This window comes from Podarcis melisellensis (genome assembly GCF_964234715.1).
Source record: "Podarcis melisellensis genome assembly, chromosome: W".
Lineage (NCBI taxonomy): Eukaryota > Metazoa > Chordata > Lepidosauria > Squamata > Lacertidae > Podarcis > Podarcis melisellensis.
The window spans coordinates 14,580,424-14,607,493 of NC_138535.1; the positions used below are offsets into that span (position 1 = coordinate 14,580,424).

The 27,070-nt window shown below is 46.6% G+C and overlaps 1 protein-coding gene across 3 annotated transcripts in view; it reads right to left on the reverse strand.

The window, feature by feature from the left end:
* Nucleotides 1–18,967, reverse strand: part of LOC309361140 (fragile X messenger ribonucleoprotein 1-like) — a 222,030-nt gene extending 203,063 nt beyond the window's left edge. For 2 of the 3 annotated variants that reach the window (XM_081896099.1, XM_081896097.1), the window contains exon 1: nt 18,791–18,924. In XM_081896099.1, coding sequence (XP_081752225.1) covers nt 18,791–18,841 — 51 coding nt within the window. In that variant the 5' untranslated portion in view covers nt 18,842–18,924. Of the gene's footprint in view, nt 1–18,790 lie in introns of all 3 variants that reach the window. The other variant, XM_081896098.1, reaches the window with a different exon arrangement.
* Between the last annotated feature and the right edge of the window lie 8,103 nt (nt 18,968–27,070).

Sequence of the window (27,070 nt, forward strand, 5' to 3'; positions counted from 1 at the left end):
ATTTAAATATACCTTCCTGAAGAAACCAGAGGTCTTTCTCCTGGGCATGGTCAGCCAATTGGTGCCAAAGAAGGATAGAACTGTTTTTATGTATGCCACAACAGCAGCAAGAATACTTATTGCAAAGTACTGGAAGACACAAGATCTACCCACTCTGGAAGAATGGCAGATGAAGATGATTGACTATATGGGATTGGCAGAAATGACTGGCAGAATCCGAGACCAGGGAGAAGAGTTGGCGGAAGAAGACTGGAAGAAATTTAAAGACTATTTACAGAAATATTGCAAAATTAATGAATGTTAGAATGATGTCGGATAGAAATTAAGCGGTTTCCAGCTGTAATGTTTTAAGAGAATATGGGGAAAAAAGGTTTAGAAGCAGGTTAAAACTTATTGATAAGGATTTGCTGAACTAACAATTTGAACTGGAATACAAAAAAGGGAGGTATGAGGAGGTCTGGGAAATAAGTTAATGAAAATAAGCATTGGAAACCTTATGTTTTTTTAAATATTTTTATTTTTGTATTTTTGTTATTTTTATTTTTCTTGTTTCATTTTCTTTTTATTGTATTATTATTGTAAACTTTAATAAACATTCTTTAAAAAAACAAAACTAAATTTAGTATTCTTCAACACACACACACAAATTGTACATAGCTGTGTTGGTCCATTATGACAAATCCAAAAGCTGTAAAAGGGTTTTACAATGATTCATAAGCTGTGGCAATTCTTGTTCATGTAAACATTGAGAAAATATTAGCATTCCATGCAGGCTGGGAAATATCAGGTTTTCAACATCGCAATGTATCACCAACCAAACATTGTGATCTGGCGATACACTGCAATGTGAAACAAGCTGCATTGGCCCCTGTTCCGTGAGGCCCTTTCACCTCAGCACTTCACGGGGCCAGGGATGACACAGCTTGTCCTCGGCACGTGGAGGCAACAGGCTGCCTCACTCCTGGCTCCTCACTGCCTTGGAAGGCTCCCACCCCCCAACTGAGCATTCCCTCTATCACACTGAGGAAATGAGCTACTTAGGCAAGCCGGAGGAGGGCACTCCCTCAAAGGCGCCTGCCACCCCGGGAGGAAAGGCACAGCCCACCCTCCTGGGTGAAGGCAGCCAGGCGGCACAGAGCCTGTCAGGTTCCATTTCCAAGACTGCCTCCAACTTCGCATGGGCGGGCTACCTCTTTCTCCCAGGAGGAAGAGGCGACCCATCTGTGCTAAGGTGGTGGTGGCTGAAACAGCCATATGAATGCTCTGTTCACATGGTAGCCTCAGCAGCTGCCGCCTTGGCACAGGCAGGGGGTGCTACTCCTCTTCCAGGAGGAAGAGGTAGCCCACCCGCCCCAGGTGAGCCCCAGGCAGCCATGCACCCCTCAATGGAGAAGTTTAAACAAGCCAAGAGGGAGGAACAAGCTTCATCAGCAACAGCCGATGTAGCTTGTTCCTCCCTTAGTTATATGATAGCCAGAGCTTTATGGCAATTTCATCTGGCAGTATATCACGAGTGAAACCACTGCTGCTCCCGAGTCCCTCTGCCACCAATGCCCAGCTGCAGCCTGTTTCTCCTTTGGCGCACTGGAGGCAGAGGGACTCAAGACAGAGGTGGCGGTTTCACTCACGATATACCGCCGGGTAAAGCTACCATTGGTGCCTGGCCCTCATAGGGGTCCTAGCCTACTGTCAGGGAACTGCCATCGGAGCCAAGAGTGGAGGTGAGGCTCCCTAGCGATGCAGGAGAAGGACCCAGCCGGGACAGAGGGAACACTTCCTCGGAGGAAGGAGATCACCGTGACACCAGGAAGAATAGAGAGCCGGAAGGGACATCGGAGAGATGGCTCCAAGACTCTTCCAGAGACCAGCGGGGAGAGCCCAGGACCTCCGCTGGCCACACCCACTCTGCGCAGAAAACTTCCGCGCAGGGAAGCTAGGTGACGACTTGGTGTCAAAGAGCTTTTATGTTGGAAGAAGTTCAGGAAACGCCCACTGACGGATTCTGCCAGTGACTGACACAGCCACGGAGAAAGTGCTGTTCAGCCAGGGAAAGGTTTAGCCAGGGAACGTTGCCAAAAGCAGCGGCCACTTACGCACAAGCAACCCCAATCCCCTTTACAGCAATCCGTCAGTCTTTGACGTTGCTTGTGCACAACGACAGGACAGGCAGCATCATGAGTCAATCAGGAGGAGCAGGCGCCGGAGAGGGAGCAGCGGCAGCGCCAAATCTGGAGGAGAGAAACCGAGATTTGGAACGGCAGGTGGCTCTGTTAGCGGTGCGGCTAGATGAAAGGCGGACTCAAGATGCCCAGGGGAAACCCACCCCCATCGCAAGGAAGGTACCGGGACTGGTGCACAAGTTTGGGGAAAACCCCAGAGATTATAATGCATTCAGGACGGAGGTACACTACGCGCTGGAACTGCAGTATGATGATTTTGCTGATGACGGGGAGAGGGTGGCTTATGTTATTGGACACCTTCAGGACGTGGCCAGAGAATGGATCCGGCCATTAATGGCAACGCAAAATGCTGCCCTAAAGGACATTAGGAATTTTTTTGGCGCCATGGATACCATGTTCTCAAGTGAAGTGGAACAGAGTGTGACGCACAGGGAACTGATGGCGTGCAAGCAGGGGGGCCAGTCAGTTAGAGAGTACTGGTCGCGTTTTGCGATGCTGATCCACAGACTTGGGTGGGAACTGGGTTTGGAACCCGTGCAAATGCTTTTTGAGGAAGGCTTATCCCCCTCGGTGAAGGATGAACTTTCCCGCGCGCCCCGCCCTCAATCGATGGATCAGCTGACTAAAGCTGTGCTTGCGATAGGAATACGGCAAGAAGCGCGCGCTCTAGAGAAGCGGGACGGGAGGGGAGAGCGTTGGCATGACAACCGCATTCCTGAAATACTGGAGCAGCCTTCCCAGCCAGTGGAACCAATGCAGATTGGAGGAGCGCGCGGGGGGGGGGAGGGGTTTCAAACTCCGGCGAAGTTCGAAAGAAGGAGGGAAAGGAGGGGAAAACAGCCAAGAAGTGTTTCGTCTGCCAACAGCCAGGACATTTTGCCAGGGTCTGCCCTCAGAGGAAGGAATGGCAAGGAATGGTGGGGGCTGCTGGCTGTGAGGAGGAGGGGGATAAGGAGCAGGGAAAAGCCAACGCTTGGTTGCCGATCAGCAGGCACAGCAGCCAGGCCAGCAACCAGTAAAAGTGCCCAAGCCAGACCCCCCCCCAAGCAGCCATAGCCATAGAGGTGGTACTAGAACTCCCTAATGGGCACCCAATCAAGGTGAAGGCACTGCTGGATTCCGGCAGTTCTTGAAATTTTTTTTGCAAGGATTTTACGCTGGAGCACCAGCTCCACCTTCTGCCTCTAGAGTGTCCCTTACAAGTAACGACCATTGATGGCAGAGAACTCCTGGGAGAAGAAGTGACGCACCAGGCTCCCCCCATGAGAATGAGTGTTTCCAGACACACAGAAACCATTGCCTTCCACGTAGCCACACTGGCAGGACCGCCAATCATACTGGGCATGAGCTGGCTGGCACTACATGATCCAGTAGTGGCATGGCACCAGCGGACAGTTACTTTTGGGTCAGCTCACTGCATGGACCACTGTCATGGGGGGGAACCCGAAGGATGGCTGTAGCCAGGGTGGCAGGGATGGCGGTGGGGGAAAAGGGGAAGGTACCACCGCAATACGCTGACCTGCAGGAGGTCTTCAGTGAGAAGGAAGCGGATAGACTACCCCCCCATAGGCCCTTTGACTGTCAAATCAACCTACTCCCAGGAGCTCAGCTGCCAGTGGGTAAACTGTATGCCATGTCAGACAGAGAGATGCAGGAGTTGCGGGAGTTTATTGACAAGAACCTGAAAAGAGGTTTCATAAGAGAATCAAGGGCGGTGGGAGGCAGTCTGGTGTTCTTTGTGGACAAAAAAGACACTAAACAGCCCAGATTGGTCGTAGATTTCAGGGCGTTGAACCTTGTATCGGAACCTGTGACCTTCCCAATGCCCAGGATTGACGATATTTTAACCAGGGTGAGGAAGGGGAAGTTTTACCAAGCTGGACCTCCGGGGAGCGTACAATTTGATTAGGATGAGGGAGGGGGATGAATGGAAAACCACCATGTTCACCCCTCTGGGGGCCTTTGAGTACTTAGTTATGCCTTTTGGATTACAATCAGGCTCAGCCTCTTTTCAATCTTTCATGCACCACGTGTTGGGATCCCTGCTGTACAAGAATTGCGTGGCCTTCTTAGATGACGTGTTAATCTATTCGGAGAACAAGGAGTAACATGTCAGAGACGTCCGGGAAGTGCTAAAGAGGCTACAGGAGCACCAGTTGTGGGTCAAACTGGAGAAGTGCCAATTCCACGCCCGAGAGGTCGAGTTCCTGGGATACAGGTTGTCGGACAAGGACCTAGCTATGGACCCAGGCAAGGTGCAGGCGGTTCTGGAATGGAAGACCCCCAAGACCCGGAAGGACGTGCAGAGGTTCCTGGGGTTTGGGAATTTCTATCGGAAGTTCATCAAGAACTTCGCCCACTTAACCGCACCCATCACCGATTGTCTCAGTAGCAAAAGGAAGTTCGTCTGGACAGAAGAGGCACAGCAATCTTTTGAAAGGCTAAAGAGGGTGTTCGCTTTGGAAGAGCAGCTCTTGCACGTGGATCTGCAGAAGCCAATGAGGCTGGAGACAGACGCGTCAGACCGAGCCGTGGGGGCGGTGCTGCTACAGCCAGGAGACCAGTCCAGCTGGAGGCCGTGCACCTTTTTCTCGAGGAAGCTGAGCAAGTCGGAGCAAAACTACATGGTGTATGATTGGGAACTGCTTGCAATTTATGAAGCTTTTTGACGCTGGATACATTTGTTAATAGGGGCGCAGAACAAGATCCAGGTGTGCACGGACCATAAGAACCTGGAATACTGGAGGACTGCACAGGTGCTCAACCAGCGACAGGTGCGATGGGCTCAGGAGTTCTCCAAGTTCTTCTTCGAGATTCAGTACGTGCCGGGAGAGGAAAATGTCAGAGCAGACGCCCTCTCCCGGAAACCGGAGTACATGGAAGGAGAAGGACCACCAGAAGCCCAACATGTGATCCCCGAGAACTGATGGGTGTGTGGGGGAGTGTTGGTGGGGAGACGAGAACTAGCCGGGCTGACGAGGGACGACGAGTTCGCCCAAACCAAAATCAGGGAACTCAGGGGTGAAGGGGAAAACCATGGGGGTTTTGAGGAGAATGAAGGGGTACTGTATTACAGGGGAGCACTGTACGTACCAGGGAATGACTTGAGGAGACGGGTACTCATACAACTCCATGATAACCCGACGGCAGGGCATTTCGGTCAACACAAAACCATGTTGCTTGTCACCAGGCAGTTCTGGTGGCCAAGAGTGAGAAGATGATGTACGGGAGTACGTACGGGGTTGCGACCGCTGCCAACGAGCGAAAGGGGAGAGGGCGGCGCCCGCAGGGTTACTGGAACCCTTACCCACACCGGGAAGACCATGGGAGGTGGTATCCATAGATTTTATGACCGATTTGCCCAAGTCAAGGGGGAAAACAGCCGTCATGGTTGTTGTAGACCTGTTAACAAAAATGTGCCATTTTATCGCTTGCTCGCATGCGGTGACGGCAGAGGAAACTGCCAGGCTGTTTGTGGATCACATCTTCAGGCTGCATGGCGCCCCCTTGAGGGTTTTGTCCGTCCGAGGAAGGCAATTTACTTCCAGGTTCTGGAGGAAGCTCATGAGCTTGCTGCAAGTCGAGGTGAGCTTCTCGACAGCCAAACACCCGGAGACCAACGGGCAAGCGGAAAGAGCGAACAGTATACTCCAACAATACCTATGCTGCTATGTCAGCGAGAGGCAGAACGATTGGGTGGAGAAACTAGCGCTGGCCGAATTTGCGTACAATAACGCTGAACATGTGTCCACGGGAATGAGCCCGTTCATGGCCAATTATGGGTGTCACCCCAGGGCCTTCCCAGGGGAGGGGGAGGAGAGGTGGAGTGTACCGGCGGCAGAGCAGTTTGTGGAGGAAATGGAGGCCTTACACCAACAACTCAAGATGAACTTGGAACGGGCCAAGGAAGTGTACAAGAGGCAGGCAGACAAGCACCGTAGGGAAGGGGAAACCATACGGGTTGGGGACCGGGTGTGGTTGTCAACCCAAGGGTTACCATTCAAGGGAGGTTGCAAGAAGTTGCGGCCAAGGCGGCTGGGACCTTTCGAGGTAACACAGCAGGTTAATCCCGTGGCTTTTAGGCTCAAGTTGCCGACCAGCATGAAACTATACCCGGTGTTCCATAGGTCTTTACTCTCACCATACAGGGAGGGACTGGAATTTCCAGGGAGAGAGAGAGAGGTCCCCACACATCCACAGGTAGAGGAGAGGGAGCTCAGTAGTCAAGCCGCAGAAATACTCGATTCAAGATGGCGAGGGAGACAGGTGGAGTATTTGGTGGCTTGGGAGGGGGAGCCCGAGTCGGAAAACACGTGGGTTCCCGCGGAAACCATCAGGGATGAGTATCTCCGGGGGGAGTTTCACAGCAGGTTCCCAAGGAAGCCCAAACCAATAGCGAGGTTCTGGGAGGAACAATTTGGCACCACAGATGATGAAGAAGAGTTTATGGGATTTCTGGCCTCAGAAGAGGAGGGGGGAGAGGTATCAGAAGGAGATGAATCGGATTGGAAAGATTACCCCGTAAGCAGAGATAGCTGCAGGTGGAGAGCAATGTTTGAATCTTCAGAGGATGGGGATAGCTCCTTCCGGGGATTCCCCGCATCACCGTCAGAGGGGAGGGAAGAATTTGGGCCAAAGGAACAGGCCGGAGGTGAGAGGGGTCCTGGGGGGGAGGTGGATGTCAGGGAACTGCCATCGGAGCCAAGAGTGGAGGTGAGGCTCCCTAGCGATGCAGGAGAAGGACCCAGCCGGGACAGAGGGAACACTTCCTCGGAGGAAGGAGATCAGCGTGACACCAGGAAGAATAGAGAGCCAGAAGGGACGTCGGAGAGATGGCTCCAAGACTCTTCCACAGAGACCAGCGGGGAGAGCCCAGGACCTCCGCTGGCCACACCCACTCTGCGCAGAAAACTTCCGCGCAGGGAAGCTGCCAGAATATTATCTGATAAGCCGATAAGCCGCTAAAAGCCACTAAAAGCCACTAATAGCGCTAATCCGTCAATGGGCTTGCTTGGCAAGACGAAAAAACCGCTAGACGAAGAGACTCGCAGAACGGATTCTTTTCGTCTTGCGAGGCACCACTGTAATGCTGAGAGACTTTATACATGGGCTTTGGGGAAAGTTATATGAGAGGGGTTAGGGCAATCTATACAAAGCAATTTGCCAGCTTTATAGCAAATGGTAATTTATCAGAAAAGTTTACTATATCAAAAGGAACAAAGCAAGGATGCCCATTGTAAGAGAAAATAAAGAAAATAGAGGTGTTCAAATAGGGCATCAGAAATATCAACTAAGGACCTTTGCGGACAACTTACGTTTTATTTGAAGATAACCCTTTTAAAAATATGAGAACAGTATTGGACTTCCGGGACAGCGCCAGCGACTAATGGCGGATTCCTTCTGAGCTCCGGAGGGAATCGGCTCCACGGGATCGGGTCCTACCACTGCGGCGAAGCGGGGACCCTAAAAAATCACAGGCGGTGAAGCCTGTGAACGTGGTGACTCGGCGGGCACCATCTGCGCCCCCCAAGCTGCGAAGGAGCCTTTTTAAAGGCTCCGGAATGGGACGGGGTGAGCGGCGCGGTGCGGAGAGTCGACTGCTCCTTCCGCGGAGTGAAGCCGCATGGCCATTGTCAGAGAGCGCTGACTTCTTTCTGAACAATCGGACTCTAAAGCAACTACCCGTGAGTAGGCTTAAATCAAATTAATTTAAGGAAAAATTTGAACAATTTCGGCACCGAAACGGGAAAGGCATAAACAGGAAGTCTGCCTTTCCTGCTTGTAAACAGATCAAAGCAAAGAGACTGTAAAGCAGAAACTCTGAAACACGCTTTATAAAGGTTTAAAATCGAACATCAAAAAAGTGGTTCCCCTCCTGTTTGCAGGAGTGGAGGTGGAGAAGTTTGAGCATTATTTACCTGCAAGAAAAGGGGGAAGGAAAGATATATCCGCTGCCTCAAAAACCTGGGAACGGGCTGCCTTTGAAAGGGAAAGCCGATCAGTGGGAAGACTGTCAGCACGTTAAAGGTAAAGACTCTTGAAATAACTCTGCGTAAGATATAGTGTTTCTAGACTGCTCTTGATTATAAAGTAACTTTTAAGGACATTGAAACTGTGGCTTTTAAGTGATTTGGGGGACTTATAAGGACCATATTTGTTTTAAAAAGTTGCAAAGTGAAGCTGGAAGTGTGTCCCCCTAGAGGAGATTTTGTTGCAATAACAACTAAGCCACTAAGTAACTAAGCCACTGGAAAATTCCTCTTCAAAACAAATCTACCAGGCGTGAGACTGACCTTGGATTTTCATGAGAGTGTTATGGCAAATGATAAAGGGAAGATAGAGCTGGTACAGGAAAAAATTACCAGGTCTGGCAGACAATACAAGACTGACATTACACATCAGCGAAGGGCTTCAACATCTGGAGCAGCAGGTACAGCAGGAGCTGCTGCTTTGCAAACAAAACCAAAAGTTATGTCATCTGAAGACGTTTTGGCTCAGGCACTTGGTAAAATCAATGAATCCTTGGAAAATTTAGCTAAACAGGTAGCAGAGACAAATAAACAAGTAGCAGAAACAAACAAACAAGTAGCTGAGGCCTCAGCAAAAATTGATTTGAATACCACAAGCATTAACGAATTGGGAAAGAAGGTGAATTCTAACACACAGTCCATCAAAAAACTATTAGAGGAATCGGCCACGACCCGAAAGATAGCAGAGGAAGCAAAGGAAATTGCAATTGCTACTCAGGAGAAGATACCACCGGTATACAAGAAACTAGAGGACCAGGATCTGACATTGTCTATGATTGAACTACAAGGAAAGGAGAGAAATTTAAGAATCAGAGCAGTACCGGAAAGTGAGGACAACTTGGCGGACTTTCTTACAAAGGAATTTACAGATTTTTGGCAACAGGACCTGGGGAAGGAAGAATTTAAGATAGTGAGTGCATTTAGACTTGGCAAAAAACAAAGAAAGAACAAGGTAAGAGACTGTTTGATTACCTTTTGAACAAAAGAAGAAAGAGACAAAATTTTGAATTTGCACTATCAAAGAACTTTGGAAATTGAAGAGTCATTTGTGGAGATCTTTAAGGATATACCAAAATATATTCTGGATGTAAGGACCTATTACAGGGATCTTGTCGTTCTTCTGGAAAGAAACAGAATACTCTTCAGGTGGGAATTCCCCCAAGGCCTATCTTTCAAATATAAAGGAAGGAAAATAAGAATAAGGACAGTGAATGACAAAGACAAGTTTTTGAAAGATCACGAAAAGGATTTACAGAAAGAAGTGGAATCTGGAGAGGAGCCAATCGCACCAGAAAAAGGAATATTAGATATAGCAAACTTATCATTCGGACTCCTTGGCCCAGGGAAAGATACACCACCGACAGAAGAAGAACAACTACTCGGTGCAGTTGGAGGGAAAACTAAGTAACTTCAACATGGCTCTGCAACTTCTAAGTTGGAACTGTAATGGACTTAACTCCCCTCGGAAGAGAAAATGTGTTTTTCATATATTAAGAAAAGAACAATTGGACTTGATTTGTTTACAGGAAACACATGTAATGAGGCTACACAGGAAAATGCTTATTAATAAGAGACTGGGACAATAGTTTATTTTGTCTGACAAAGTTAAAAGAGAGGAGTGGTGATATATGCAAAGGAGAAACTTTCACCGAAATTAATTTTTAAAGATGAACAAGGAAGATATTTGGCAATTGAAATTCAATTCCAAGGAAAGAAATTTTTGATTGTAGGGGTGTATGCACCAAACGAGGGGAAATCTGAATTCTTCAAGAAGTTGCATGAGACTTTACTGGACTATCTAGATTACAATTTGATTTTGATGGGAGATATGAATGGAGTAGTTTCTACAAATATGGATAAAGCGTAGAGACAGGTAGTCACAAAAGATGGCAGACTACCAAAAACCTTTTTTGAGATGACAGACAATAAAAAATGTTCTGTCCTTCTTTGGCACCAATTGGCCGACCATGCCCAAGGATTAAGGCTTTCTGGGAAATGATCTACAATGAATTGAAAAAGGTATTTAAGCATACCTTTCCGAAGAAACCGGAAGCCTTTCTCCTGGGCATGGTCGGCCAATTGGTGCCAAAGAAGGACAGAACATTTTTTATGTATGCAACAACAGCAGCAAGAATACTCATCGCAAAGTATTGGAAGACACAAGATCTACCCACTCTGGAAGAATGGCAGATGAAGGTGATAGAATATATGGGACTGGCAGAAATGACTGGCAGAATCCGAGACCAGGGATAAGAGTCGGCGGAAGAAGACTGGAAGAAATTTAAGGACTATCTAGGGAAATATTGTAAAATGAATGAATGTCAGAATGATGTTGGTTAGAAAGTAAGTGGTTTTCAGCTGTAATGTTTAAGATAATTGGGGGGGGGGGGGAAGGGTTGAAAATTAAGTGAAAATTAATGGTGAGGATTTGCTGAATTAATAACTTAAATTGGAATACAAAAAGGGGAGGTATGAGGAGGTCTGGGAAGTAAGTTATAAGAAAATAAGTGAATGGAATTTTATGTGTTTTTTAATTGTTTTTTAGTTTTGTATTTTTGTATTTTTGTTATTTATTTTTGTTTGTGTTTCTTTTTTTATTATGAAATGTTAATAAATATCTTATAAAAAAAATATGAGAACAGTATTTAGTGAGATTTAACAGTTTGGAGACCTAGCAGGTTTTAATATACCGTATTTTTCACCCTATAGGACGCACATTTCCCCCTCCAAAAATGAAGGGGAAATCTGTGTGCGTCCTATGGGGCAAATGCAGGCTTTCGCTGAAGCTTGGAGAGCGAGAGGGGTTGGTGCGCACCGACCCCTTCTCAACTCTCCAGGCTTCAGGAAGCTATCAGTTCCCGCAGAGCTCCCTAGGCTGCAAATAACAGCCTGCTGCCCTGAGCGCGGGACGCGCTGAAGCCGCGGCTGGGGGGGGGAATAAATTTTTTTCTTTATTTCCCCCCCCAAAAAATAGGTGCGTCCTATAGGGCAAAAAATATGCTAAATAAGGGTAAGACAAAGATGATGGTGAAAAATATGAATCAACAAGAGAAAGACGTTGCAAGAGAAGATGGGTATCAAGGTGGCGAAAAAGGTGAAATATTTGGGTGCATGGCTAACAAATAATGAAATGTTATATCAGAATAATAATGTTAATGTCTGGAATGGAGTGAAACATGATTTACTGAGATGGGGAAGGATGAAACTTTCACTGTTGGGAAGGATTTCAGCCATAAAGATTACCTAAGATGGTTTTTTATTTCAAACCATGCCAATAATTAGTAATGTCAGCTGCTTCAGACAATGGCAAAAAGTTATCTAGATTTATCTTGCAGAGGGGGAAACCAAGGATTAAATTTAAAATATTAATGGATCTTAAGGAAAGAGGTAGATTCTCACTGCAAGATCTTAAATTATATTATGGAGCAGTTTGTCTGATCTGAAGGATTGTTGTTATTTAAAAATATTACATTGTTGGATTAGAAAGGGTAAGGAAGACTGTCTGGTTGGCTTGCTTATTTTTTGGTATGATAAGACAAAGTGTTTTTTAGATCATTGTGTACGAATAAGTCTTTTGAGAGTCGGGGCCAGGTGCGGGGTTAATTCTGAACGCTAATTTGAATATGTTAATTGCTGCATTACAAGAAACAATGCCACATAACCTTTTCTCAAAATAGGGTTGGAATGGGGGGGGGGTCCTGAGGGGTCATTTCATCATATGTGGTGGTCTTGTAGCAAGGCGCTAAGGATTTCTGGGAAATGATATACCATGAATTGAAAAAAATGTATAAAATGACCTTTCCCAAAAAAACCAAAGCCTTTATTGTTAGGGATAATATGGACAGAGATTAAAAAAAAAACCCTGACCAGCCTTTTATGTATGCAACAACTGCAGCTAGAATTTTATATGCACAGAAATGGAAAGATGAAGAGACTCCAAATAAGGAAGAATGGCTTATAAAACTGACTGATAAAGTAAGAGGAAAAAATAATATCTTCATAGATGAATGGAGGCCATTGGTGGGTTAACGATTGTGCTATTATTCTTATATGAAGTCACATGCAAGATTTGAGATATGAGCAATGGAAGAGTGCAGAGAATGGACTTTGGGCACTTCGAAAATATAGATGTGTGTTAATGCAGCTACTACTTGGGTCGTTCCATATCAAGTGGTCCAATTTTTTTACCTCATGTCAAATTTCTTAATTTTCTGAACACTTGTTGAATGATTAAAACAAAGTTTAAATTTAAAATTTTATTTTTTTATCTCATCCCGTTTGTGAGTGAATTTCAAAAAATTGACAATTTTGACCTTGCCAGTCTACACAAAACTTTAAAAGCTCAGCCCAGAATTGAGATATGTCAAAAAGAAAAACACCAATCTCTTCAGAACTTCATGGACTTTAATATGATATGTCACATGGTGGGCTTACTTTAAATTTTAAAGTTAAGTCACATAACTTAAAATTTTAAAAAGTGATTTAAATATCATATGATTAAATTTCCCCCCAAAATGTATTGATTTTTTTAACATTTCTAAGAGCTACCTGCAAAATTTTGGGATCCCAATGAGATCACAGTTTTTATAAATATTTTGTACATACATGTCTGCCTTGGTTCTGTTTAGGATAAGTGGATCTTCTTGGAGTAAAATATTGCAGAATAAACAAGACTTCAAACTATAATATCAGTTACTTCAGGCATTTTAGTTTTGAAATATTTCAATTTTGGGCTGAGCCAAAATTGTCAATTTTTTGAAATTTCAAACCCTCATAACTCAAATGGGATAAGATAAAAAATTAAAAATTTAGATTTAAACTTAGTTTTGATCATTCAACAAGTGTACAAAATATTAAGAAAATTGGATGACATGAGGTAAAAAAGTTGGATCACTTGATATGGAATGACCCTGAAATTGTGTTATTGTACATATTTATTACATGCTGTGTGTGTGTGTGTGCCATTCCACGCCAAATCACCTGATTTTAATTCTTGACCGTGCTCTCACAAGTCAGATTTTTATGTGTAGATACCTGTGAGATAATCTCAAATTAATTTTGCTTAAAAAAATTGGTCCAAAATTGGACACAGGATAATTTTCTTTAAAAATTGATTTTTGCGCTTTGACCATATCATTGCAAAAGTGTTTTACACAATAAAATTAAAAAGAGCTCTAGGACATATTTTGTTTTTATAAAACTTAATTTTTAAAACCATATTTTTCACTCCATAAGACGCACTTTTTTCCTCCTAAAAAGTAAAGGGAAATTTCTGTGCGTCTTATGGAGTGAATGTGTGGTTGATCGCTGGCTCCCTTTCTGGCCCTGCCCCCTTGCCCAGGCCTCCATTGTTGAATGTTGTGCAGATGGAGGCTGTTTGTTTCCCCAGCTGCATGTGACTGGCTGATCTGTCTGGAAACTGTAGAAACAGCTCCCTTTCCTTTCCTAAAGAAGCTGCAGAACCCATAAAACAGAATTTTTTTCCCTTTGCAAAGTAAGCTCAACAACTGTGAGCTGATCCCCCCCCCCCAAAAAAACGGGGCTTTCCCCCTTTCCTCCTCTAAAAACTTATGCGTCTTATGGTCAGGTGTGTCTTATGGAGCGAAAAATACGGTATATCAGATGACATTGTAACATAAGAGAGTACAATTTAACTATTCTCACGAATGTGTGACTTACCGTATTTTTCGCTCTATAACACGCACCTGACCATAACACGCACATCGTTTTTAGAGGAGGAAAACAAAGGGAAAAACATTCTGAATGAAACAGTGGATGTATCATTTTTGGGCTTCATGCTGTGGCCACAGACATGTGATCTGATGGTGAATTTGGGGTGACCCAATGCAAAAATCCTGAGAATTCCTGTGGATCCATGCTTTGTAACCACGTTTTTGCACCATTGCAGCCCCAGGCAACAGTGGGTGCGTGATTTGCGGGGGCAGGCTGTAGCCATGGACATGCTATGTGATCTGATGGTGAATTTGGGGTGACCCAATGCAAAGATCCTGAGGATCCATGTGGATCCATGCTTTTTAACCACGTTTTTGCACCATTGCAGCCCCAGGCAACAGTGGGTGCGTGGTTTTTTTGGTGCAGGCTGTAGCCATGGACATGCTATGTGATCTGATGGTGAATTTGGGGTGACCCAATGCAAAGATCCTGAGAATTCCTGTGGATCCATGCTTGGTAACCACGTTTTTGCGCCATTGCAGCCCCAGGCAACAGTGGGTGCGTGATTTGCGGGGGCAGGCTGTAGCCATGGACATGCTATGTGATATGATGGTGAATTTGGGGTGACCCAATGCAAAGATCCTGAGGATCCATGTGGATCCATGCTTTTTAACCACGTTTTTGCACCATTGCAGCCCCAGGCAACAGTGGGTGCGTGATTTTTTTGGTGCAGGCTGTAGCCATGGACATGCTATGTGATCTGATGGTGAATTTGGGGTGACCCAATGCAAAGATCCTGAGAATTCCTGTGGATCCATGCTTTGTAACCACATTTTAAGTGGGGAGCGAAGGAAAAACAAAGAAGGGACATGAGAGGGCTGTGCAGAGAAGCAGCTGGCTAAGAATGCAGGAGAGGGATTTAACGGAGGGAGGAAAGAAAGGCAAAAGTTTCCCCCCACCCAAGCCTGCCATCTCTCTCTCTCTCTCTCTCTCTCTCTCTCTCTCTCTCTCTCTCTCTCTCTCTCTCTCTCTCCCCCCCTCCCCCCTCTCTCTCCCTCTCCCCCAGCAGTACAGGAGCACAGAGACGACATTTTCCCCTCTTCTTGCCTGGAGGGGAGGAATGCAGGAGAGGGATTTAACGGGAGGGAGGAAAGAAAGGCAAAAGTTTCCCTCCACCCAAGCCAGCCATCTCTCTCTCTCTCTCCCTCCCCCTCTCTCTCTTTCTCTCTCTCTCCCTCCCCCCCCCTCTCCCTCTCCCCCAGCAGTACCGGAGCACAGAGACGGAGCACAGAGACGACACTTTTCCCTCTGTTTGCCTGGAGGGGAGGGGCTTTCCCTGCTCTTTGTTCCGTTTCAGCAAACACAGCAAGGAAACAGAGAAGGTGGGCAGTAAGACCCTGAGGCAGAATGGAGGAAAGCAGCCGCTTCCTCTTTACAAGTGTCCCTTCTAGGAGACCCGCGATTTGATTTTTGTCTGCTTTTTCGGCTCCAGGGACCACACATTCGCTCTATAACACGCACAGACATTTCCCCTTCCTTTTTAGGAGAAAAAATCTGCGTGTTATAGAGCGAAAAATACGGTATTTCAGGCTCAAAGAGACCTTAAACCTGTACAAAATAACAATCTTTTTTTGTAAAAAAAATTGCTTCAAAATCATTTTTTAACCACAAAAAACACTCTCCTCATTTTTAAAACATAACAAGCACATGGTTAGCCCATTCTATAACAAAAGTATGATGCATGGTCGGTGACCCTTTTCTGTGGCACTTAATACCATTTTTATATCTTATTTTGAAAGAGACCACAATTAGCTTTATTTTGATACCAATATAAGCCCAATTGGTTGAAAAATAAGTGAAACAGGAGGTTTTTTCTAAACTGACGCAGAAATTGCATTAGCTTAAATTGTGCGGAAATCGAAATTTTTAAAAAATTCTCCTGTGCCCAAATCTAAAAAATAATCTGAGGTTATCTCGTAGATTTTCTTCAAAAAATGTTTATGTGTAGATACCAGAGTCGTGAGAGCACATGGCACCAAGGGACTTGGCGTGGAATGACCCATATGTATGTATGTAATTGGTTTTATGCCTGACAGCTGCTTAGATGCCAGCTTTGACAATTAAGAAGCATATAAATTCATTAAGACTACTGAAAGAAATTAGAGAGAGAAAGTGAAACAAATGTGCAACTTTAGATTATTTGGAGAGGTGCTATGAGAAGAGGCAGGGGCAGTAGAAATAGTTCTATGAGCAGTTCCTCCTAAATAACAGGGTTAGGGGAAGAGAGGATGTCTCAAATCTCTCTAAAGCAACCATCCATTGCCTCATTACATAAGAAAGGAACTTTCCAGCCTCTCCCCCCCCCCCCGCAAAGGAAAAGCTCATTCTGATTAAATAACAAACCCATACACACCCCTTCTCTTCTTTTGGCTCTTCTCTTCTGAAACAAGAGGGTGGTGGAAAAGTGTGGGGAGTGGGAGAGATGATCACCTGGAGGAGAAAGAAGTAGTGGAGGAATTCCAATCCAACCCCCATTTCCAAAAACTGCTTTATTACTGTAAAAGAGGAGCAAAAGACTGCTGGATTAAGCAGAAGCTGGTCTTGAGGGGAGGATCGCTTGGCCTATCACTCAGTATCCAAAAAACCAAAGTGCCGCACCAACAAGCACAAAACAACCCCTCCGCAGTGCCACAAATCCAACTTAATGGTGTAACGTTGGAAAAGGTTGATCACTTCTCCTACCTGGGCAGTTATCTTTCCAAAGGGGCCGACATTCATGCTGAAATCCAGCGGTGCCTGAACTCTGCAAGAGCAGCTTTCTCCCGAATGAAGTGCAGAGTGTTTGAGGACTGGGACATTCGCAAGGGAACCAAGCTATTGTACTATCAATTTTACTGTACGCTTGTGAAACATGGATCACTTATAAATGTCATCTCCAACTCCTCGAAAAATTCCATCAACAGTGTCTCCAAAAAATTTTACACATCACTTTGGAAGACAGGCGAACTTACACCAGTGTACTAGAAGAAGCAAAGATCACCGGTATCGATGCAATGATTATTCAACATCAACTTTGTTGAACTGGTCATATTGAAAAGGAGGTGAAAAGGAGAAACAAGCTAAGAGGAAGGCATGTCTGGCAAACCCTCACTGTGATAAACTCCCGCCTGGAAACCTTATGTCCCCACTGTGGAAGGACATGTGCATCCAGAACTGGTCTCCACAGTCACTTACTCATGGAAGAGAATCTTACTCTGCTACAAGTGATTGCCAAAGAAAGGAAGAAACACTTTCATCAACCTAAGCCTCCCCATCTCAATTTGGTTAACAGGTGCTCAATTCAGACACAAGTACAGTGGTGCCTCGCAAGACGAAAAGAATCCGTTCCGCGAGTCTCTTCGTCTTGCGTTTTTTTCGTCTTGCGAAGCAAGCCCATTAGCGGCTTAGCGGATTAGCGCTATTAGCGGCTTAGCGGATCATCTGATAAACGGCTTAGCGGATCAGCTGATAAGCGGCTTAGCGGATCAGCTGATAAGCGGCTTAGCGGATCAGCTGATAAGCGGCTTAGCGGCTTGGGAAAAAGGAAAAAAATCCCACAGGAACTCGCAAGACATTTTCGTCTTGCGAAGCAAGCCCATAGGAAATTCGTTTTGCGAAGCACCTCCAAAACGGAAAACCCTTTCGTCTAGCGGGTTTTCCGTCTTGCGAGGCATTCGTCTTGCAGGGCACCACTGTACTCGTACACTGAAAAATTCACATGAATATATGCATATAACATACAACCACAAATCAACAGTGAAAGGGCTCTATATATGTATGAGAATTATATACAGATGAAATGGGTTTATATATGCTTTCACTCCTCATCCTCCCCCCCCCCCTGGGTTGCTACCTGTCCCTTACAATAAGGGATTGTCCCTTATTTCAAGGAAAAATGCTGCGCCCCTTATTTCTGCCTCGCTTTCTTCTCCCTCCTTTTCTGCTGAGGTGAGCGCTGAACTCAGCTTCTCCCTCCCTCCCATCTCTACCAGCGCTGTTGCCTCCCTCCTGCCTGTCTGCATTCTCTGTCTCCCTTTCCTTTCCTTTCCTTTCCCTTCCCTACCCCTCCCTGTTACACTAAATCTAGTAGAGTGAATGGAGTGATTTGGGTGGGGGGAGAGGAGAGGAGAGGCAGATTTTTTTCCTGCTGACCAGGGAAATGAAGGCTACTAGGCTGCTGTATAAAGAGGGACAGTGGATATTGCAAACCCATTTTTTAGGTACCAAAGAAAAACCCCTCTCCCCAAAAACCCATGACTATTTAAAGAGCTTTAAATGTGTACTGCAGATGAGGACTCAAACTCCCTTGCAAGAAACCGTAACAGTCCTAAATTCACTTTCAGCTTGACTGTTTGAAAATAGAAATAAGTCCCAATTATTTCAGTTGAATTTACTTTCAAGTAAGTATGCAGAGGAGTGAAGCCTTAAACGGTGGTTGTTTTTATTTATACAATATTTGCATCAATTTAAATAAAGGACAGGTCCAAAAATGAAGCACACATGTAACCCTAGTGGTTAAATGAACTCGTTTAATTATGATGCATGCATGTGAATGTATAAGGCATTAGCTACATGGAAAGGGAAGTTAGAGACAAAGCTCCGTGAGGAAAAGAAGTCGATCCAAGGGGGGCAGGAGATTACGAGTGTGACAGAGGCAGCCGCAGTTTCCTCTTGCACCTCGCGACCCTCTTCTCTGCCTCCCCCCAATAATGTTCTCCTCAGGCTTAAACGTGTGTGTGAAAAGGGGCGGGGCGGTTTTCCAGTCTGGCCCAGCGGCGTTCTAGGCCCTCGGGGCACAAAGAGAGGGAAGTGGAGGAGTCAACACTTCACTCTTCGATTCGCGCCAGGACAACGACCTCATTTCATTACCTTGTAAAAGGCCTCGTTGGAGCCGCGCACCTCCACCACCAGCTCTTCCATGGCGGCAGCAGCGGCAGGACAGGAGGGAGTTGTGGAAAAGCAGGAGGTGAAAAGAGGCCTACGGCCCAGACAGCCTGTCGTCCGGCTTCCTCCTTTCTTGTGGCCTCCTTCCGTCTACCTCACTGGCGCGTGCAGGCGGCGGCAATTTAGGCCGAGAGGCGGCTTCCCCTTCGCCACCTCCTAACAGCTCGTCGTTGTCACTGCCCTTAATGAAAGTGAAATTGTTACCCCGCAGCGTCGAAGGCTGTGGCGGCAACGGCTGCTGAGCAGGGAAGTGGGGGATGAGCAGTGCCACAAGCCGCCCGCTTCGAATGTAAACATTAAAAAAACCTGGCGCCGTCACGTGATACAGCGGGGTTCCGGAGATGTGACGTGGGGCGGGAGGGGTAAGAAAAGGAGAGGAGTCGGAGTCACACGATTACTCCGGCGCGCTTACGTGAGCGCGCTCTTTCGAGCGTTCTCTGGTGCTCAAGAAAGAGCATTACCGAACGCTGAAACCCTAAGTCACCAACGGCGTTGATGAGCTGTCGCCCACCCCTGTATACTCTTTCACTTGCTCTCGTCCGCCCACAGTCACTCAATGGAACGGCCACTCGCTGCTTTCAACAACTCAAATCCTTCTCTCCGTTAAGAGTGATCTGTCCAATGAAACATTTGGGAGCGGAAGCTCTGAAAGATGCTACTGACGGGGCGCGATGTGCAGTTTCCTGGGTTTAAGAAACGATTCGGAGGTTAGTAGCATGCTGAGCGGGGAAGTGTTAAATCATTTTTTGTTGAGTGAGGGTTTTTGATATGGGGTAAAAAGAAGGAAATTATTTTTATTAGTGAAGAAAAGTGAAGTATAGAGCATTCAAATACATACACGTAATTAAAAATATGTGTGATTTTTTTCAAGTCAGACATTCCTGTTCTATTTATCTTCAATGCTGCTTCACATCTTAACAAATCTCTTAGAGTTCACTTACCCTTCCAAAAAAATTGGTACTGGGTAAAAGTTGGATCCAGATGATTTTAAACGGATCCTCATGAATTCATGATTTTTTCATTCAAATGAAATAAAACCACCATGATACTGTAGACGTCTTAGTTTATAGGCAGCATCATAAAAATCATGCATCCACTGTTTGGTGGGGCCGCAATGGCACAAAACCATGTTTGCAAAGCACAGATCCTCATGATTCCTGCACTAGATCAGCCCAAAGTCACCATCGGATCACACATCATGGCCATGGGCACAGCCTGCACCACAAAAATCACAGATCCACGGCTTTCTGGTGACACCGTGGCCCAAAAACATGGTTCCAAACCATGGATCCTCAGGGCTTTTGCATTGAGGCACCCCTAACTATCCATCAAATGACACATCATGGCCATGGGTACAGCCTGCACCACAAAAATCACGGATCCACATCTTCCTGGCAACACTATGGCCCAAAAATGTGGTTTTGAAGCATGGATTCTCGTGGATCCTCAGGCTTTTTGCATTGGGGCACCCCTGAAAGGTAAAGGTACCCCCTGACCGTTAGGTCCAGTCATGGACAACTCTGGGGTTACGCGATCATCGCTCTATAGAAGAAGAACAGGAATAGGAATTTGGATTTGATATCCTGCTTTATCACTACCTGAAGGATTCTCAAAGTGGCTAACAATCTCCTTTCCCTTCCTCCCCCACTCTGTGCGGTGAGTGGGGCTGAGAGACTTCAAAGAAGTGTGACTAGCCCAAGGTCACCCAGCAGCTACACCACACTGGCTCTCTGGGAGCCAGTTCCCCAGATTACAAGTCTACCGCTCTTATCCACTACACCGCACTGGCCAAGGGAGCTATCGTTGGTCCGCAGACAGCTTCCGGGTCATGTGTCCAGCATGACTAAGCTGCTTCTGGCGAACCAGAGCAGCGCACGGAAACGCCATTTACCTTCCCTCTGGAGCGGTACCTATTTCTGTATCTACTTACACTTGACCTGCTTTTGAACTGCTAGGTGGGCAGGAGCTGGGACCGAACAACAGGAGCTCACCCCGTCGCGAGGATTCGAACTGCCAACCACCTGATCGGCAAGCCCTGGGCTCTGTGGTTTAAACCACAGAGCCACCCACATCCTAGGGCACCCCTAACTCACCGTCAAATCACACATGGCCATGGGCACAGCCTTCACCACAAAAAACACAGATCCACGGCTTCCTGGCAACACCATGGCCCAAAAACATGGTTTCGAAGCACGGATCCTCATGGATTCTCAGGGTTCTTGCATTGGGTCACCCTAAATTCACCCTTTATTCAAATATCTCGTACATAGCCGCAGATCTGACCCCAAAAATCATGGATCTACTGCTTTGTGGCCCTGGCCAGATGCTGCCCTGGATATATTGGCCAATTTTTAGGTGGGTGTGCCGGGATGGAGGAAACAGTCAGCTGAATCTCAATCCATTAGAGATGGGGGTCCAATGGCTGGGCCGGAATGATTTTGGTTCAGTTTGCCAGCTCCTAGCTCTTGATGCTGCACAATAGTCTCCTGTACCTGCCATCAGGAATCTGGGTGAGATCCTGGACGCTTCTGTCTCTATGGAGGCACCGGTCACAAATGTAGCCAAACTGGCATTTTTTAATCTATGCCAGGTTAGGCAGTTGGTACTGCACCTGTCCCTTTCCAACCTAGCCATGGTGATCCATGCAGCGGTCACCTGCAGACTAGACTACTTTAAATTGCTCTACGTCTGAGCTGGGGAGGGTGGGGTATAAATGCAAATAACAAATAAATATGCAGGGCTACCCTTGAGACTGTCACGGTCTGGGTTACAGGCAGTCGGAGTCCTGGCTTGGTACGTCAGGACTGGGGTAGAGGTCAGGAATCTGCAGTCCAGGGGTCAGGGAGCCTAGGGTCCAAGAGTCAGGATACCAAGAGTCAGGAAGCTGAAGCACAGCTAGGTGGCTAGTGTGTTGCTATGGCAAAGAGCCGGGGGAAATGCTGATCTTATATACCCCCCGGCCCTTGCCACCAGGTGCTATGAGTCTTCTGTCAGGCCTCACCTGTGCGACCGTGCCTTGCCCTTCCAGGCCAAAGTCAGGAAGGCCCCAGTCCTACGAAACCCTACCAGTCAGAGGGCATGGCTCCTGCACACAATCCTGACAATACTCCCCCCATAGGAAAACAGGGTTCCACCCCCAGTCAAGGCTCGGGGTTCTCTGGGAACCTCCGGCGAAAGGCCCAAACCTTAGCAGGCGCATGCACAAGGTCGGCTGGTTCCCATGATCTTTCCTCAGGCCCATAGCCCACCCAGTCAATTAGATAGTGGAGTTTGCCATGCAGCCGTTTTAAGTCCAGGACCTGGGTGACCTGGAACTCCTCATGGCTGTCAACCTGGACCCATGGCAGTGGCGGGGCAAAGCAACCCAGAAAATAGTCCGCATGGCAGGGCTTGAGCTGCGATATGTGAAACACTGGGTGGATCTTAAGAGAGGGGGGAAGCTCCAACTTGTAGGCGACCAGATTGATCTGCTACCCCAAGGTTGGCATAAAAAGGGCTCTGTCCCATGGAGGAATGGAAGGTGTTGTAGGCAAACTCGGCCAATGGCAGCAGGTCTGACCAGTCATCCTGATAATAGTTCAGGAAGCAGCAGAGATAATTGTTCCAAAACTTGATTAACCCTCTCCGTCTGGCCATCTGTTTGTGGGGGATACGCGGAGGAGAGTTGCCTTTCGATACCCAGTCCCTTGAGAAAGGCCGCCCAGAACTGGGATGTGAACTGGGGGCCCCTGTCTGAGATTACCGCGTCTGGGAGCCCATGTAGCCGGAAGACATGTTCAAGAAACAGACGGGCCGTCGGTTGCGCTGTGGGGAGGCTTCAGACCGGGTTAAAGTGTGCCATCTTGGTAAGTGAATCCACCACCACCAGAAAGCCACTTCCTCCCTACAGAGGAGGTGGGGTTTCTGGCGTCACGGCCCCGACATGCATGCGGCGGCTGGAACCAGCCCCTGCACGATTGGGGGACTCCTGGCCACGTCATCAAATAGGTGTGGCCTGCCCTATTTAAGGCAGGACGCAGCCCGGGAACTCCCTCTTTGCTGCCTGCCAGCTGTGCCTGCTTTTTGCATTTCCTCGCTTTGGATCAAGATCTTTCTGAGCTGAAGTCACGTATTGAACTGTAATCACTTGGGGGGGTTTCTTTCTGCAGCGGTTCCAGTGCCTCCTGTTCTGCAGCCAGCTCCAGACATGACTGATCTCCAGCTGCTTTTTTGTGGTGGCTGTGAGCACGGGAGCACCTCTCCTTTTAGAAAAGCCTGCCCGTAGCCACACGAGTCGGTCCCATCAACTGGAGACGTTCGGGGAGCACAGCGCTGGTCGGAAATAGCTGATTCCTCATCAGGAGCTCTTCCTTTGCCTGCCTGCTGCGAGGACCCTTTGTGGCTCGGAGCCAATGCTTCCGGATACTGAACAGACAGCGAGCTGCTGCAGCACTTGCTTAAGTTTTGAATCGCTGCTAGGGTCTTGTGAGGAGATAGCTCAGGAATTTGGAGAGGCACTAGGTAGCCCAAAATCCCGGGGTCTTTGCCTAAAAAAGGTTATCTGCGCTGGGGAGCAGCAGCGCTGCATGTAGAGCTTTACTGCGTTTCCCTAACACACGTTTGTAGGCATTGTTTTCGTTGCCCGTTCACCAACCCCTTACAGTTTATTCCTGTTTCTGAGAGTGTTGGTGTGGAGCTGCTTCAGTATATGTTGTTTTTAAGAAACCACGTGGCCAGGAGGGAGCATTTGCTACAGTGCTCTTAAGGGGGGCATTGTGGGGATTGAGTTTTTCCTGTACAGTGGTGCCCCGCAAGACGAACGCCTCGCAAGACGGAAAACCTGCTAGACGAAAGGGTTTTCCGTTTTGGAGGCGCTTCGCAAAACGAATTTCCTATGGGCTTGCTTTGGTACCTAAAAAATGGGTTTGCAATATCCACTGTCCCTCTTTATACAGCAGCCTAGTAGCCTTCATTTCCCTGGTCAGCAGGAAAAAAATCTGCCTCTCCTCTCCTCTCCCCCCACCCAAATCACTCCATTCACTCTACTAGATTTAGTGTAACAGGGAGGGGTAGGGAAGGGAAAGGAAAGGAAAGGAAAGGGAGACAGAGAATGCAGACAGGCAGGAGGGAGGCAACAGCGCTGGTAGAGATGGGAGGGAGGGAGAAGCTGAGTTCAGCGCTCACCTCAGCAGAAAAGGAGGGAGAAGAAAGCGAGGCAGAAATAAGGGGCACAGCATTTTTCCTTGAAATAAGGGACAATCCCTTATTGTAAGGGACAGGTAGCAACCCAGGGGGGGGGGGAAGGATGAGGAGCGAAAGCATATATAAACCCATTTCATCTGTATATAATTCTCATACATATATAGAGCCCTTTCACTGTTGATTTGTGGTTGTATGTTATATGCATATATTCATGTGAATTTTTCAGTGTACTAGTACAGTGGTGCCCTGCAAGACGAATGCCTCGCAAGACGGAAAACCCGCTAGACGAAAGGGTTTTCCGTTTTGGAGGTGCTTCGCAAAACGAATTTCCTATGGGCTTGCTTCGCAAGACGAAAATGTCTTGCGAATTCCTGCGGGGGTTTTTTCCTCCCCCCCCTTTTCCTAAGCTGCTTATCAGCTGATCCGCTGATAAGCCGCTTAACAGCTGATCGCTAAAAGCCGCTAAACTGCTAATAGCGCTAATCCGCTAAGCTGTCAATGGGCTTGCTTCGCAAGACGAAAAAACCGCTATACGAAGAGCCTCATGGAACGGATTAATTTCGTCTTGCGAGGCACCACTGTACATGGCTCCAGCCTGTTGTTGAGATTTTGCCCCCTGAGATTCTTCCCGATCCCCCCCCCCTTCCTGCTTCTCTTCGGTGCCACTGATTGTTTATTTTTGCCTTCCATGAACCATGTGGTCAGGAGGGAGCATTGTTTAGTGAACCTTTGACCTCTGGCTTTGTCCTTAGGGAAGCTATTAGGTCTGTGGCTTTTGTCTCTCCAGTGAGTTTGCTTGTGAACATGGATGACCTTGGGAAGCAGCGACTCCCAACTCTACCACAGTTCAATCGCATTGTTCTCTATTTGATATTCATTTGGCTCCTCATTCTCATTGCCCTTAAAAAAGTTAAAGGAATTCATTGCTCCAATGCAATCAGTATTTTATTAGCAGCACAATTTATTTGCAATTAATCATATCACAATCATTTAATTTAATTTGCAATTTATAGACAAATTAATCTTATCTATAGGCAATTTATTACACCAGTTTAATTAAAAAGGGACTTATTACTGCTTACTACCCTTTAAGACCCCTTCATGGATCACTGCCTTGCCGTGGCGAAGGGGCTTGAAGAACTCAGAGAAGCTATGAACTATGCCGAGCAGGGCACCCAAGATGAACAGGTCATAGTGGAGAGTTTTGACCAAACGTGATCCACCTGGAGGAGGAACCGGCAAGCCACTCCAGTATCCCTGCCAAGAAAACTCCATGGACAAAGACAACAGGCATATAAAAGTTATGACGCTGGAAGATGAGCCCCTCAGGTCGAAAGGCGTCCAACATGCTACTGAGGAAGAGCAGAGGACAAGTACAAGTAGATTCAGAGCTGATGAAGCGGCTGGGCCAAAGCCGAAAGGTCGCTCAGTTGCGGATATGCCTGGAAGCGAAAGGAAAGTCCAATGCTGTAAAGAAAAATATTGCATAGGAACCTGGAATGTAAGAACCATGAACCTGGGTAAGTTGGAGGTGGTCAAAAATGAGATGGCAAGAATAAATATTGACATCCTGGGCATCAGTGAACTAAAATGGACGGGAATGGGTGAATTCAGTTCGGATGACCATCATATCTACTACTGTGGGCAAGAAACCCGTAAAAGAAATGGAGTGGCCCTCATAGTCAACAAAAGAGTGGCGAAAGCTGTACTGGGATGCAATCTCAAAAATGATAGAATGATCTCGATACGAATCCAAAGCAGACCTTTTAACATCACAGTAATCCAAGTTTATGCACCAACTACTGGTGCTGAAGAAACTGAAATTGACCAATTCTATGAAGACTTACAACACCTTATAGAAGTGACACCAAAGAAGGATGTTCTTCTCATTATAGGGGATTGGAATGCTAAAGTAGGGAGTCAAAAGATAAAAGGAACAACTGGCAAGTTTGGCCTTGGAGATCAAAACGAAGCAGGGCAAAGGCTAATAGAGTTCTGTCAAGAGAACAAGCTGGTCATCACAAACACGCTTTTCCAACAACATAAGAGACGACTCTACACATGGACATCACCAGATGGGCAGCATCGAAATCAGATTGATTATATTCTCTGCAGCCAAAGATGGAGAAGCTCTATACAGTCAGCAAAAACAAGACCTGGAGCTGACTGTGGCTCAGATCATCAGCTTCTTATAGCAAAATTCAAGCTTAAACTGAAGAAAGTAGGAAAAACCACTGGGCCGGTAAGATACAATCTAAGTCAAATCCCTTATGAATACACAGTGGAAGTGAGGAACAGGTTTAAGGATTTAGATTTGGTGGACAGAGTGCCTGAAGAACTATGGATGGAGGCTCGTAACATTATACAGGAGGCAGCAACGAAAACCATCCCAATGAAAAGGAAATGCAAGAAAGCAAAGTGGCTGTCCAATGAGGCCTTACAAATAGCGGGGGAGAGAAGGCAAGCAAAATGTGAGGGAGATAGTGAAAGATACAGGAAATTGAATGCAGATTTCCAAAGAATAGCAAGGAGAGACAAGAAGACCTTCTTAAACGAGCAATGCAAAGAAATAGAGGAAAGCAATAGAATGGGAAGAACCAGAGATCTGTTCAAGAAAATTGGAAATATGAAAGGAACATTTCGTACAAAGATTTCCATAATAAAGGACAAAAGTGGTAAGGACCTAACAGAAGCAGAAGACATCAAGAAGAGGTGGCAAGAATACACAGAGGAATTATACCAGAAAGAAATGGATGTCTCGTATACCCCAGGTAGTGTGGTTGCTGACCTTGAGCCAGACATCCTGGAGAGTGAAGTCAAATGGGCCTTAGAAAGCACTGCAAATAACAAGGCCAGTGGAAGTGATGGTATTCCAGCTGAACTATTTAAAATTTTAAAAGATGATGCTGTTAAGGTGCTACACTCAATATGCCAGCAAGTTTGGAAAACTCAGCAGTGGGCAGAAGATTGGAGAAGATCAGTCTACATCCCAATCCCAAAGAAGGGCAGTGCCAAAGAATGCTC